The following is a 15,900-nucleotide window of genomic DNA, read 5'->3' on the forward strand; positions in this document are numbered from 1 at the left end:
AGTGGACTGATAGGAACTTTTGTCATTTAATAAAACCTCTCGTTATGGAATTTTGTGCATGTATGGTGCCTGAATAAAATCGTTCTAGAAGATTTATCGGATGCGGATAATATTGCGCTCTTTGATCGCGGTGATGTAATCGCTTTCTGGCAATCTGACCGGTAGCACTAACCCACTGCGAGACACATTGAACGTATTGGACATGGTTTTTGGTAGATGATCAAGAGAAATCATTTGCTGCGTTACAATTAGTCATTATGTTTAGGAAACACAAGATCCATGGAAACAATTATGTCCGGATGACAGATATTAGATTGTTTATGTTCTGCAGAAAAAGTTGTCGTCCCTGTATTATTCTCTTTAAAGATTGAAAATACCATGCGTGAAAAAGAAAGCAGAAGAAATAGAATAAAATGTACCAAAAAATCTGAAAGCTGCGTATTTATCGGAGTGTAACCCTTTCCTCACCGAGATATGGCAGCAAAGGGGATTTTAATGAAGTGCAGTAAAAGACAAATGTGTTTTTGTTGCCAGGGCTTAGTGAGTGCGGATTCCAGATCCAGGGATCCATGTCTGCGCTTCCAGCCGGGGAGGTAGGGCTGAGAGGAGAGGGAGCAGGGTAGCAGGAGCTGACTTTCTCACAGTCTCCTTGTAACAGAGAACAGAGGCAGACACACATCCTCTCTGCCTTCCACATGCATGTGCTCCAGTGTCCTACTAATGCTGCACCTCATGCTCCTCTACCTGCGCTCACTGACTCGATGGGCTTTTAGGATCCTAACCGGCTTCTCCGTACAACATCCCATAGATTTGTACGCAAGATTTTAAAGCATTTTTCCAGTGATTTCTATTTTTCCCTCATCCTGTTCTCATTTCCACTGAACGGATTTCTTTTACTTTCTGACACAGATTTGCTCCTATCAATAAGGGATTAATGAATCTGGAGAATAGTCAGTGGTGGCTGTTGCTATGATCATCTGGGCATGAGATCTTTGTGACTGAAAAGAGGAAATAAATGTACTTGAAATTGTCTGCGTAACTATTGGCAGACTCTCCAAGCGTCGAAGAAAGTGGAGTTTGCCCAGCTCTAGCGAGCCAGCTTGTTGTGCCTTCCAATACCATGAGGAAGGGTCTGGAAACTGCCAGCTGCGGTCTAAGGCTTGGATACATCCTGCAAATGTGTTTCCTACCTGCCCTGGCCATACTGACTGCCAGTAGTACTTTCGCAGCTCAAGGTAAGAAGTTATCCCTGGGCAGGTAGGGCAAGAGGGCAGTGGATAAGGATGTGGAGCTCAGTCTGAAGGTCCTCATTGTGTTTGACATGTTCAATATGTTTCTATGTCTTCCTATGTATGTGTGATTGATGGACTCTCCTAGAATGAGTGTGACTTCCAGACATAATTCTTGACTTGTGTGTCTCTGCTACTGATGGTGGAATCAATCTGTCACGTTCAAGACTTGCAGTGAATCAGTTTGCTCATTATCTCAAGTCAATGCAGAAGGGAGTTTAGTTGGTTTTTAGAAGACTATGGTGGCTAGACAGAGATTTGGATTGGAAATCAGTAGAGAAGGCAATCTTGGGATCACCTCTTCGTTAGTCTGTAGTGATGTGATGGGGACTTGGTGAAGCATTACACATTCTTTCCTCTCACTTTTAGCGTTTCCGAGCTGAGCAGTGTACAGGAACTCGTTACTGGAATGAGACAAGCAGGGCATTCAGTTCATGATGTGCCAGAGTGGAGGGCAGAGCTCTGGTCTCTAACTAGTCCCCCTGAGCAACGTAGGGGGGCACCACACTGGATGCCAGCCTGTCTGTCCGGTATAGACTGGGCCAGGTATTGCCCAGACTAATTACTGATGCTTGCTCAGCTGTGAAATATGTTTCATAAGAAACCATTCAGGACATCATTACATCCACATTGCAGATCATAGGCTAGGATTGTTTTAATAGATGACAGTGTACTGCTTCTTTTCTGTGCTACTGATTCATAGTGGTTAACACCACTTGTACCCTATGGGAAAACATTGCTAAAAATAAAAGCATAGTGAATGGCCATCTATATATCCATCTACTAAGTATCTTTGTTATATATATATATATATATATATATATATATATATATATATATATATATATCTCAAAGATGGTCGGTGGATCTTCGAAGTATCTGTGCTCTATGTGTATATACATACACACACACACATATATATCTATATATATATATATATATATATATATATATATATATATATATATGAGAGAGGTGAGCAAAGATACTTTGAAGATCCACTAAGCATCCCTCTATATATATATATGTATATATATATATATATATATATATATATATATATATATATATATATATCATCCACTATGTATATGTGCCACCATATATATATATATATATATATATATATATATATATATATATATATATATATATATATGGCACATATACATAGTGGATGATGGATAGAAATATGTATGTGTATATATATTTAGTTAGTCAAGATACTTGCATGAGTGTATAACATGTGTTGGCACCATATAAACAACAGCAGATAACTAATAAAAATAAATAACGGGCATTTTGTAAATACAGTTAGTAAAATTACTATTTCTAAAATTACCTCTAAATATCACTTCATTGTTGTACTGTATATCTAACGAGAAGCTCGGATCCAGTATACCTGTATGTTTTCACATATTTGCTGACATCCTATAGCATATAGTTAACTGAAGTAGACACACTTGAAAAATGCTTTGTACTCAGAAAAATAGCATCTTCCTGCCTATTATACATACACAATATTCAATTGTTGCCACATACAGAACATCCAACAAAGAGCCCTTAGAAGTGTCACAGACGTAAAGTGTAAGTTTGGGTAATATTACTCCATAAGATTCGGCACTGTATTACCAACACTGAGGTGAAACAATTTTACTAAGATAGTATATTCCAGCTAAAATCTGTTTTCCTAATGGCAAATTAGGGTATTGGTGATGGAAGTAAGAGGATAGATAATGGAGACAGTTGCTGAAAATTAAGGGAATCAGTGCTGGGAGATTTCCAAATAGGTTTCCTCCTTAGATAAAATTCTTCAGAGAAACCAGGATGGGCTGGTGGGAAACAAGATCAATAAAGACAATCAGCCAAGAGATAAAGGGATTACTACCTTGAGAAGAGAATGAGACAAGAGAACCAAGGCACATGTTTCCGTTAGGCTTAGGCATGTGGATTTAAATTGATAGCTGTTTATCAAGTGCGTTTCATATCCACCCAAATCCCCCCCATGGATGTGATGATAGTTCTCATGGATTCTATCTGCTGAGTCCAGGGGAGCAGAAATTACATCTACTATTTTCTAACCCGAGGAAGCCTTTAAAGGCATGCAAACCCATTAACTATCAGCTCGGCTTTCTAAATTGTTGGAAAACCTAGGGCTTTCCTTTGACATATGGAAATTGGGTAACACCTTCAGCCTGTTTGTACACTATAACCTAGAGGAACCAATGTAGAAAGTTTACCACCCAGTTTCTTTTTGAAAAAAATAAAAATCTGATACAAAATAAAATCCATAATTTTAAATTTCAGGCTGAGTAACATCAACTGGTACAATAAGGAAAGACATACAGTACTTTGTATACTACTGTATATCTATAATAGTAGATATAACAAAAAGTCAGCAAGGACAAGGTCTTTTCAGGTAATATTCCATTATTTGTGTGTTTTTTTACATTGTTTGAAAAAACACACAGTTTATTGAAGGGAATGGAGGAATCTATGACAAGCATTCAGTAAGAAAGACCTTGATCCAAGAGGCATAGAATCTAAAATAAAAGATATATGAAGCAGAAAGCGGTGGTGAAAAGAGATCCTTGAACACAGCCTTGTGGATCTGAAGTGTTGGCATTAGCTTAGTGTATTATAGATCTTGTTCTTTCTATTTGCCTGTGTTTTAAAGGTACAGTGTGGTTTGCTTGCTGTCCTCTGGAAAGCTGGCTATGCAACGCAAAAGACACTTATCCAAAAGAAGCTTCTGTCAAGACAGTAACTGTATATTCTCAAGGAGGTAGGGTCTATAGCCTCACTTTATCACAAGTCTTCATCTGTAGACATGATGTCAGGAAGGTCAGAAGAGATACATATCAGAGCATCTTCTCCAGACATTACAAAGAGTCCAAGACAAAGTACAGATTAGGAAACTATGTATACCTAATGCAAGTAGTCTGGTCAACTTTTTTTTGTTTCGGCATTGATCTTCATGGATAATGTGTTAATAAGAAGAGTAGAGTAGGACTTTTCTCACCATAGATGCCCAGTTTGTTTTGGGTAGAGACTAAACCAACAAACTATTTGTGGTCCAGACCCTACAACATTCTCGTCCATTGTGCGCGCATAGTCTATTCCATCGTATGGAAATGTAGGAGTAGTGTGCTGTGAACATAAAAGCTATAGAAAGTATAAAGTGGACTGGTTCTCTCTGTACATTCTTTATTGGCTTCATTTGAGCGCATTACTCGGCACTTAAGAAAAATATATTGCATCTGTTGATAAACTCCTTCAGTGCGGGGACTAGAAGCAAGTTGTTCCAGTGAGTGGGAGTATGGTGCAGAAATAATGAAGATGAGCAGATTTGTTAATGCCTGTGAGAAAGCTGTTTTATGTTTCCTGGAAAAAATGCTTTTCTTTTTTTCTTTAATCAGCTGAACTAAGCAGTTTAGTTCTTTAAGAGACTGTCACAAAAGACGAAAAATGGAAATGATAGATCCAGTAGATACTGGAAGACGCCCATTGACAGGATCCTAAATTCAATTTGCTTAAATTAACAGAAATAAGTGTAAAAATGAAAAATCAATAAATAAAAACATGTTGGACCGTGAGTAGTTCATGATCATTAACATTAATAAATGACGATTTAGGAGAATTCAATTACATGTCTACGCAGCATCTGAATAACTCATAAATTGTTCATTATTATTATTATTATTATTAGTTGGTATCTGGATGGACATCATGGTGACAAAGATGACAGCAGTGGTCAATTCTGGCCAAGGCCAAGGAGATTGTGCATGTTTGTGTTTATTACTTCCAGTAATTTCATTTTCTCCCATCCCATATCCTAATAGGTTGACTAACTTCTTCTACAACTAGACATATGGTATCGTAAATTTATATTGGGGGCCCCATTAGGCACACAGAGACTGAGATGACTCTGCATATGTAGCGTTTTGGAATGTCATGGGGCTATATAAGTAATGGAGACAAAAAAAGAGAGTCAAATGTACGGATTTGGTTAACTTTCTGATGAACACTATGAGTTTCCCAAGTTTACTCGAAAGCCAAACCAGTTCTTCACAACTTTACCTATTTTTGGTAATGTCTTTCTGCTCTAAGTAACATCTTTACCTAGTGTGTCTAACCTGTCTGGCTATCTAAGCATCTCATTGATCTCATGGGACAGGGGAACAAAGGCTGGCAGAGTCTAAACTTGATAACTTCATGTTCTGCTGTCACATGTGGGTTGAGGCTTTATCTATAGATCACCCGTTTTGCTCTCATTATTACCATCGCTTCAGTTCAAAGTCCTAGTACATCAGAGGGATTTTATAAAGCTCATCACTCAGAATTTGCTGACAACTTAAAGAAAAGGAGGGGGCACTTTGCGGGTACAACTATGTTGTCAAGCAGACAGATATGTAAGGAAGGCAGACGCAAATTCTTGACCAGGCGCAGGTGAGTGGTCTGTGCTTGCGAGGGAGCCAAGCTGAAAGCTTAATATGCTTGATATGGGTGAGAAAGCATTGCCTTGGATATTACCCTTGTGGTTTCATCATTCTGGATACAGATAAGAAATGTTTTTCCTGATTGACATGGAGGCAGGCAAGCTTTTCCGAGCCACCATCAGACATGTTTTGCTTTCATTTGTGTTTGATAGACACAACCAGTGTACGCTACAGTATTATCTGGATGTAGATTAAAAGGCAAAACTAAAGGAGGTGACACTTCATAGACATAACTTTAGAAGCGGCGTCTGACATTTGCATAGAAGAAGATGGTAGTAAGATTCCATCTTCAGGTTTATTACCTCTTGCTCATTATACTTTATATACTGTATGCTTATACTGTATATACTGTTTATTTGTTGTTGTTTATATTCAGACTGTTATGGAACAATAAGAGCGTGAAACAATCCTTTTTTTCACAGATACAGTCTGGTGGTTTGATGTTGAATCTCATGCATTACACATTATAATACAAGTCATAAACAATGGCATTCTGGGAAGAATATAATCTCTGAATACATTTTCTTCCACTCATGAGATTTCAGTGGCGAGCACACAAATATGTCACCAGTCAAGTTTTAAGCTACTTTTATGGATTGGATATTGACTTCCATAGTAGTTACCTATCGGTGGCACTAGAGAGAGAGTTCATTATTTTGGAAAAGAGCTCATTTGCATACTTTGTCCCATGATGCATTGATTTTAAGACTGAATAGGTACACTCAATGAGTGTGGAAGGAAATAAAAACCAGATCTTAGGTATTTCTGCATGTTAGAGGAGAGTCTTCAGTAGGATAACCATCTCTTGGCTAGAATGTCTCCTGCACTGGAAGACTTGTCCTGTATTGTGAAACCCACCCATTCCTTATAATGGGGACTATGTAATTCTTAATGCTCCCTGTTGGTGGCTCTGGAGGAAAATAGAACATTTACAGGTAGATTTACCCACAGGTTACAGTAGATCCTGAGCGTTCCTGCTGGATGGATATTTTGTGATCCCCTCATTTTCAAGCACTCTGTCAAAGAACTAAGCATTGTCCAAAGCAAATAATGCTTTTAATGGGAATCTGTAATCAGTTTTTTGGTTACCCCATTTGAGAAAAGCATTATGTATGGGCAGGGGCGTACATAGAAATCATGGGGCCTCATAGCAAAAGTCTGAATGGGGCCCCCCTACTTAAAAAATACAATAAAATATTAACATAAGAAACAGCATATACATTGCTGGGAGGAACATACAAGTTATTGGGGGCATATATCCACATTATGAATTAATCTTTATTCTAGCCAGGCTATACATCTACCAGTCCAGTAAGGAGACTATTAACAGGCGCGGCTCCGTCTGCAGAGCACCAGTCTAGGCAGTGCTGTGAGCCTGTGCCCCTGTTTTGTGACTGTGTGTGATGCCTGACGCTAGCAGAGCACCGCACCGCCTGACGCTCGCACAGCACCGCACCGCCTGACGCTCGCTGAGCACCACAGCACCTGACGCTCGCTAAGCACCGCAGTGCCTGACGCTCGCTGAGCACCGCAGGGCCTGACGCTCACACAGCACCGCACCGCCTGACGCTCGCTGAACACCACAGCACCTGACGCTCGCTGAGCACCGAAGCGCCTGACGCTCGCTGAGCACCGCAGGGCCTGACGCTCGCTGAGCACCGCAGAGCCTGACGCTGGCTGAGCACCGCAGCGCCTGACACTGGCTGAGCACCGCAGGGCCTGACGCGTACAGGGATAATGCACACAGTGATGTCACAGTACAGGAATAATACACAGTGATGTCACAGTACAGGGATAATACACAGTGATGTCACAGTACAGGAATAATACACAGTGATGTCACAGTACAGGGATAATACACAGTGATGTTACAGTACAGGGATAATACACACAGTGATGTCACAGTACAGGGATAATACACACAGTGATGTCACAGTACAGGGGTAATACACACAGTGATATCACAGTACAGGGATAATGCACACAGTGATGTCACAGTACAGGGATAATACACACAGTGATGTCACAGTATAGAGATAATACACACAGTGATGTCACAGTACAGGGGTAATACACACAGTGATGTCATAGTACAGGGATGATACACACAGTGATGTCACAGTACAGGGATAATACACGCAGTGATGTCACAGTATAGAAATAATACATATACAAAAAAGAGGTGCACACCCGGACTAAATCAATAAAACAAAGTGCAGCATCCTGCATGATCACAATACGACCAAAACAGAAGAAGAGAAAAGTTCACACATAATGGATGCCCACACCAGAAAATGGAAATGCTAAATACAAATATAACAATCTTCATTAAATCCAAAAGGACAGTAAACACACATAATAAAATCATTAAAAGGGAACCTGTCACCAGATTTGGGGTCTATAATCTGTGGCCACCACCAGTGAGCTCTTATATACAGCATTCTGGAATATTGTATATAAGAGCCCAGGCCGCTGTGTACAACGTAAAAATTACTTTATAATACTCACCTAAGGGGTGGTGCAGTGCAGACGGGTCGGACAGGTGTCTCCGGTCTCTGGTACCGGCACCTCCTCTTTCAGCCATCTTTGTCCTCCTTCTGAAGCCTGGGTGCATGACACGTCCTACGTCATCCACACTCGCCAGCATTGAGGTCCAGTGCATGCACAGTTTCATCTGCCCTGAGCAGGGCAGATCAAAGTATTGTAGTGTGCCTGCACAAGACCTCAATGCTGGCTAGTGTGGATGACATCGGATGCATCATGCACCCCGGCTTCAGAAGGAGGACAAAGATGGCTGAAAGAGGAGGTACCGGTACCGGAGACCAGAGACACCTATCCGACCAGTTTGCCTGCACCGCCCCTTAAGTGAGTAATATAAAGTGATTTTTACGTTCTACACAGGGGCCTGGGCTCTTATATACAGCATGTTAGAATGCCGTATATAAGAGCCCACTGGTGGTGGCCGCAGCTTATAGTCACCAAATCTGGTGACAGGTTCCCTTTAAAAGCATGAACAAATCCCAAATGACAACCTCCGCAAAAATGTGATAACCAACTGCAATACAATACCCATATACAGTTAATGCACATAACAATTCAATACATGGAATAATACATATGTGCAGTGCCACACATCTAGCATAGAGACATACGTATGGCTAAATTCAACTCATTCTGTAATAAAATGGATATGGGCACTGCAGAAGGATTAGTACAGAAGAGAAGACCGTCAGGGAGCCCTGAATAATGCTCTGTGCAACCGAGCCTGGAGCAGACCCAGTATATCAGATATGGCACTTATGATAACCCACTATTATAATATTCCCATAAACAATAATCCACAATAACAATACATAGATTAAATACGTGTAGTGCTACACAGCCAGCACAGAGTCATACGTATAGCTTCATGACAGGTTATTATAGCTCACTGCTAACATGTCAGGGCATCCATGTGATCCAATCTAATAACGAAAAAAGTAACACATAGGATCCTATACCCAGTATGATGATCCAGTGACTCAGGAACTATCAATCCCTGTACAGATATAGATATGGGATAATGAGTGTAAAAATTTGCCAAAAAAAACAGAACATGTGCCGGGCTAAGAGAAGGGGGTGGAGGACTGGGATAAACGCTCTGTGCAGCAAAGCATAAAGCAGGCCTGATGAGCCTGATAAAGGTGCTGCAAAAGAGTATTAGAGTAAAAGGGAAACTGTCAGCAAGCCATAAGTAAACGCTCTGTGCAGCGCTCTGCAACAGAGACTGAAGCAGAGCCAATATACCAGATGTGGCACTGCAGATGGGTATCAGAGTAGGAGGGAAGCTGCACGTTTATGGCTGCCATACATGGGGCTTCCCTCCTACTCTGATACCCCTCTGCAGTGCCACATCTGGTATATTGGCTCTGCTTCATGCTCTGTTGTACAGCACAGAGCATTTACATACGGCTTGCTGATGGTTTCCCTTTTAGTACAGAGATATTACACACAGGGATGGCACAACACAGGGCAGTTTCTGTAGTGTTACAGGCAGACATTTGCACATTATTATACTCACCTGCTCCTGTGCTGTGAGAGATGATGTCAGTGGCTTCTGCCTCCACTTCCTGTGGGTCCTGCTGGCTGTGCTGTTCAGTTCCTCTCCTCTGCTTTTCCTCTCTGGTCCTTCTGCTCTCCCTTCTACTTGTTTGCTTAGCTCTCTCTTTCCTCTGCTTCTTCTGCTCTGTCGTCTCTGCTTGTCAGGGCTCTGCTTCTTCTGCTCTGTTGTCTCTGCTTGTATGAGGTCTCTGCTTCTTCTGCTCTGTTGTCTTCTAGTCAGGTCTTTGCTTATTCTGCTCTGTTATCTTCTTGTCAGGTCTGGGCTCTTTCTCCTGCACTGTTTAGCTTTCATTTTCCCCGCGGCTGTGCTGAACAAGCTCCCCCTCTCCTGATTGGCTGTTCTCCTCCTGGCAGCTCGCTCAGCTTTCTGACTGGAAGAAGGCGCTGCCCGGCCACTCCCCCCTCTACAGCAGAGGCTGCGCTGTGTGTTTAATGGCTGTGTGCTATGCCTAAGTGTGGGTTACTGGTGGTAACAAGATGGATGTACAACTTTTGTGACTACCTGGTTTTGCCAGAGCGTCACAATAGCATAATTTGTACTTTTCTGTGTTCATTTATAAAATTACTAGTTTGGGTCTAAAACTGTTCACTGAATGTGGTACTGATAGTATTATACTTGTGCAGTCATTATACTTTAATTGATTCAATGAAACAATCCAGCTGATTGTCACATACATTCCATGGAGCTGGTGCACCTCCTGTCCATTCAAGATGGAGCACCACACCGCAGAGTTCGATTCTCAAGTTCCAGATCCCCATTCTTGGCATTGTTGTGGGCCTCAGGAATTGAATCCCCCAGTAATTCTTTAAGGAAAGAGGATAAGTTACAGATAGGGAATAACTCAGTGGCATACATAGACAAAAGAGGGCCCTTGTGCAAACATAGTATATGGGACCTTTGAAGTCCAGTAGCTCATTATTTGTGATTATTTGTGATCACTAGAGGTAGGTGAGCACTAAAATGCTTGGATGCTTGGTCCTCAAATGGAGCAGGTCAGACCTCTGTAAGTGTTCAACTCAAGTAACGAGTATAATGAAAGTCAATGATTGGGCAGTTCAGGTCTCTACCCACATTTAGCCATAAATAGAGTATTTCCAGCGGGACAGAGGGTGGGCTTTAATTTTTGGTCACACTACATCCGAGAACATTGTCTTATCTCCCGGGAGAGCTATTCAGAGACTGTGAGTGGCTCACCCTGGGGTGCCTACTCACATCATGCAGTGAAGGAAGCCTGTGCACTGTAGTCAATGTTTCACAGACAAAATATCCAAACACACACAATACTCGCTTAACTACGCAAGTACCAGAGTACCCCGAGTAACAGGCAGGGCTGAGCACGCTACATCACCAATAGTGATCACCTAATTCCAAGCACTCTTTCTAACAAGTATGTATTACCCAAAACAAATAATCCTTAGTAGGGCCTGAACTACGTCAGGATAGGCTGTGGGATTGTAAGGAAGTAGGAAGGAGCTAAATAAAATGCAGAAAAGTATGGGGGTGAGAGAGATGGTATATAAGGAGAGCAACTTGAGCCATAGGCCTATCAGACATTTTTTTTTACCATGATAGGAATGATTTGTAAATGGTTGGATATAAGGCAGGCCCTCCGCAAACAAAGGGGCTTGAAGTGTCACACTGCTTACAGTCTTTACAGTGAATGCACAGTTCTTCTGGCTTTGGAAGGGATAGTGTGCTTTCTTGGGCCCTTATGTGACTGCATAGATGGCACCAGTGGTATGTCCACCCTGTGATAACGTAATATATTATTACTAACACTATTAAGTAGGAATTACTATGTTAAACATTATTTTTACACTTTCATCAGAAAATAAAGGATAAATCTCATGTAATGTTATAATATACCTGCTAAGCTCTATCACAAATTGAGGGACGCTAAAAAATGAGCATAACTAATTAATTAAAAGGCCTGTCTGTATTAATAGTCAGCATTGAAGCAATGATATGGAAAACCGCATGAGTCAGAGAGCAGATCAGCATGGCAGGTTCTGGACACATCTGTGGGTAAGAATAGTGGGCAGGCATGAGATTGTCCATCATAGATGACAATGTGCCAGGAGGGGGTGACAGTTGGAGAGATCTGCAATTGTATTGACGTCTGCAGTTATGAACTTGGCACATAAAGCGCTACTGTGTGTTTTTCATTAGCAGTCTCAGCAAGTAGATCTTAAATGATGTCCTGTATTAAAGCCGAAGAGGAGCTACTCCCTTTCCCCACTCCCAGTAAATACTTCCTCCAGTCTTTCAATTATGCATGGGATTCCAGCATCCCTTGACAAGACCTATTTTTATTCATTTGTTCTAATGAAAACTGGGATATTGTTCCATATTAGAAATGATTTCTGAGATATTGTATATGGCTTTTATTGGGAAATGATCATATATCCACTACCATAAGAGGACAGTATTGCAATGCGACAGATGCTGTAAAGCTGTAGAAATAGGAATTAAATTACTCATTACTCCGACTCAGTGCTCGGGGCTAAGTGTAACCCTTGATGGGGTTAAGAGAGCACAGACCGGACAATTAAATGCAGACATTTACCACCACCGCTAAGATCACCAGTCCGGTGACATTAGAAGCAGGTGACCAGGCAGATGCTGATTGCCGAATGGCTGCAGGGGATTGACTGGTTTTCTTCAGATCCGGGAAGACAGCTACAAGGTCTGTAAGAAGACCATGGTCATAAAGTTCCTGACAGGAACATAATTAGTTCAATATTCCTTGCTAACATTACTCAGTATTTTTATGGTTTCCGTGAATTTGATCCCAGCATTTAAGATGTTTCCACTCAACAGTCAACATGGTTGTCTACAGAGGTTTCCAGGATCCTCACAAAGTAATCCTACGCTGCATATAAATATGGATACAATCATCGTGTGTACACATGAGTTTAGGGATGATTGCAAAATCGATCATCAACTCATATTTTGTGGTCCTGAAATGCTTTACTCATACTTAGAAAGTAATCCTATGCCACAAATGCACATGGATGCAATCAGCCTGCTCATAGAAATATGGGATTTGAAGTGATTTTGGCAAGGTGCCCCTTCAAAATGTTAACCTTGGCACACACTGCCCATGCAAGGGGAAATGAAACACTCAGGCTAGATAACAAGATAATGCAAATCATGCCATCTTTAGAAGGATGCCCTTGAAAACAGTTGTCACATGTTCTACTAAGGTCCTTTATAATAATAGGGACAGATCTGAAGGACATTATCAGTTCCATATTGTCCTCGGCAGCATGATTATTGCTGTTTCTGATGATAATAGTTTCATAGTTTTTAAGGTTGAAGGTAGACAAGTCCATCAAGTTCAACCCATAGCATAACATGTTGATCCAGAGGAAGGCAAAAACACCATGGGGCAGACAGCTACATATTAGGGAAAAAAATCCTTTCTGACTCCACGTACGGCAATCAGACATGTTCCCTGGATCAACGTCCCATCACAGAATCTAGTGCCCAAAACCTGTAATATTGTATTTTTTAAGAAAAGGATCCAGGCCCTCATTGAACTGTTGTAGTGAATCAATCATTACAACCTCAGGTAACAGACAGCTCCATAATTTCACTGCTCTTACAGTAAAGAATCTGCATCTGTGATTATGATTAAACCTTCTTTCCTCTAGTGGACAGTTATCAACAGTTATTGATTGGGGGCCCCTCAGAGCCAAGACCCCTATACTCTTTGATAGCAACATTTTTCTACAATAAAGGTGGTCTAGTCATGAAATAAACACTGAAGATACTGTTTCTGATGTCCTTAGTGATATTATAGGATGAAGTGCACGTAGCTATACAGTGTAATATTACAGAGATAGCTAAGATAACCTTGACTCTCATAACATACTACTGGCACATCACAATATAAAAGGTTCAATTCAACAACAATTAAGACAACCCCATTAATGAAGGACATCTGAGAAATGTCCTTAAAGGGAATCTGTCAGCAGGTTTTTGCTATCTCGTCAGACAGCAGCATAATGTAGGAAAAGAGACCCTGAATCCAATGATGTATCACTTAGATTACTGGGTTCTGACACAAACAGAGTTTTTAGGTTTAGCAATGCAGCAGATGTGAGAAAGTTAACCTGTCCACACCAGGCTGTCTAACTACAAAGTCTAGTGAGATGCTAATCACAGGAGGGGGAGTGTTAAGGGTGCTTTACACGCTGCGACATCGCTATCGATATATCGTTGAGGTCATGTCGTTAGCGACGCACATCCAGCACCGGTAGCGATATCGCAATGTGTAACACTAATGAGCGACGATCAACAATCACAAAATTGTTCCAAAACGGTGATCGCTGACACGCTCCCTCATTTCCTTAATATCGCTGCTGCCATCGGTACAATGTTGTTCGTCATTCCTGCGGCATCACACATCGCTATGTGTGACACCACAGGAGTGACGAACATCTCCTTACCTGCGTCCACCGGCAATGTGGAAGGAAGGAGGTGGGCGAGATGTTACGTCCCGCTCAAGTCCGCCCCTCCGCTTTTATTTGCCGGCCGCTTAGTGACGCCGCAGTGACGTCGCTATGACGCCGAACACACCTCCCCCCTGAGGGAGGGATTGTTTGGCGGTCACAGCGACGTCGCTGACAAGGTATGTGTGTGTGACGCTGCCGTAACGATAATGTTCGCTATGGCAGCGATCACCACATATCGCTGGAATGACAGGGGCGGGTTCTATCACTCGCGACATCGCTAGCAATCACTATCACTATCGCAACATGTAAAGCACCCTGTAGTCCCCGCCCCCGTCGCAGCAGCGATATCTTGTGATTGCTGCTGTAGCGAACATTATCGCTACGGCAGCTTCACATGCACTTACCTGCCCTGCGACGTCGCTCTGGCCGGCGACCCGCCTCCTTCCTAAGGGGGTGGGTTGTACGACATCACAGCGATGTCACACGGCAGGCGGTCAATAGAAGCGGAGGGGCGGAGATGAGCGTGACGTAAACATCCCGCCCACCTCCTTCCTTCCTCATTGCAGCCGGGACGCAGGTAAGGTGATGTTCCTCGCTCATGCGACTTCATACATAGCGATGTATGCTGCCGCAGGAACGAGGAACAACATTATACCGTCGCTGCTGCAAAATTATGGAAATGTCGTACCCTACACCGATCATACGATAACGACGCTTTTGCGCTCGTTAATCGTATGTAAAAGGATTCACATACTGCGATGTTGACAGCGACGCCGGATGTGCATCACTTTCGATTTGACCCCACCGACATCGCAACGTGCAAAGTACCCCTTACAGTATGCTGTCTTAAGATTACATATCAAAAACCTGCTAAAAAATACCCTTTAACATTTATAGTAGATGCACACATTTAACAAATTTCAGGAAAGCACATACATCCTGCTCATTCTACCCATTTTTAGTGGTGTTTGAAGTCTGTGAACCCTTCAGAATATTCCATATTTCTTCATTAATTGGACCTGTAACTATTCAGATTTTTACACAAGTCTTAAAAGTAGATACAGACGAAAAAAAACAAACACATGAATGAAAAATATTAGACATTTCAGCAAAGTATCTAATATCACATCTCTGTGGCAAAAAGTATGTGATCCTTTGCTTTGAGCATCTGGTGTAACCCCTCTGCACAGAAATAGCTACATCTAGACTTTTATGGTAAGGCTATGTGCGCACGTTGCGTTTTTTTCTGCGGAAACGCTGCGTTTTGCACTATAGCATTTTCAGTGCCAAATTGCATGCATTCAGCTTCCCCAGCAAAGTCTATGAGAAAGCCAAAAAATCAATGCACACACTGCATTTATAAACGCAGTGTTTTGGATGCCCAAAATCGCTGCGGGAAAAAAAGCAGCATGTCACTTCTTTTGTGCGTTGTAGCTGCGTTCCCCACCCATTGAAATCAATGACGTGGGTCAAAACGCAACCAAAATGCACTTGGAGTGCATTTTTGTTGCATTCCGCATGCTTTTTTGACAAGCAAAACGCAGGTATTT

At 41.8% G+C, this 15,900-nt stretch overlaps 1 protein-coding gene across 3 annotated transcripts in view; it reads left to right on the plus strand.

Annotated features, from left to right (window-relative positions):
• The first annotated feature begins 659 nt into the window (after positions 1–659).
• The window catches only part of UNC5C (unc-5 netrin receptor C), a 556,745-nt gene continuing 541,504 nt past the window's right edge, over positions 660–15,900 (plus strand). For 2 of the 3 annotated variants that reach the window (XM_075350956.1, XM_075350967.1), the window contains exon 1: positions 660–1,235. In XM_075350956.1, coding sequence (XP_075207071.1) covers positions 1,121–1,235 — 115 coding nt within the window. In that variant the 5' untranslated portion in view covers positions 660–1,120. The remainder of the gene's footprint in view (positions 1,236–15,900) is intronic. The other variant, XM_075350963.1, reaches the window with a different exon arrangement.

Source organism: Anomaloglossus baeobatrachus, chromosome 1 (genome assembly GCF_048569485.1).
Source record: "Anomaloglossus baeobatrachus isolate aAnoBae1 chromosome 1, aAnoBae1.hap1, whole genome shotgun sequence".
In the NCBI taxonomy this organism is placed as follows: domain Eukaryota; kingdom Metazoa; phylum Chordata; class Amphibia; order Anura; family Aromobatidae; genus Anomaloglossus; species Anomaloglossus baeobatrachus.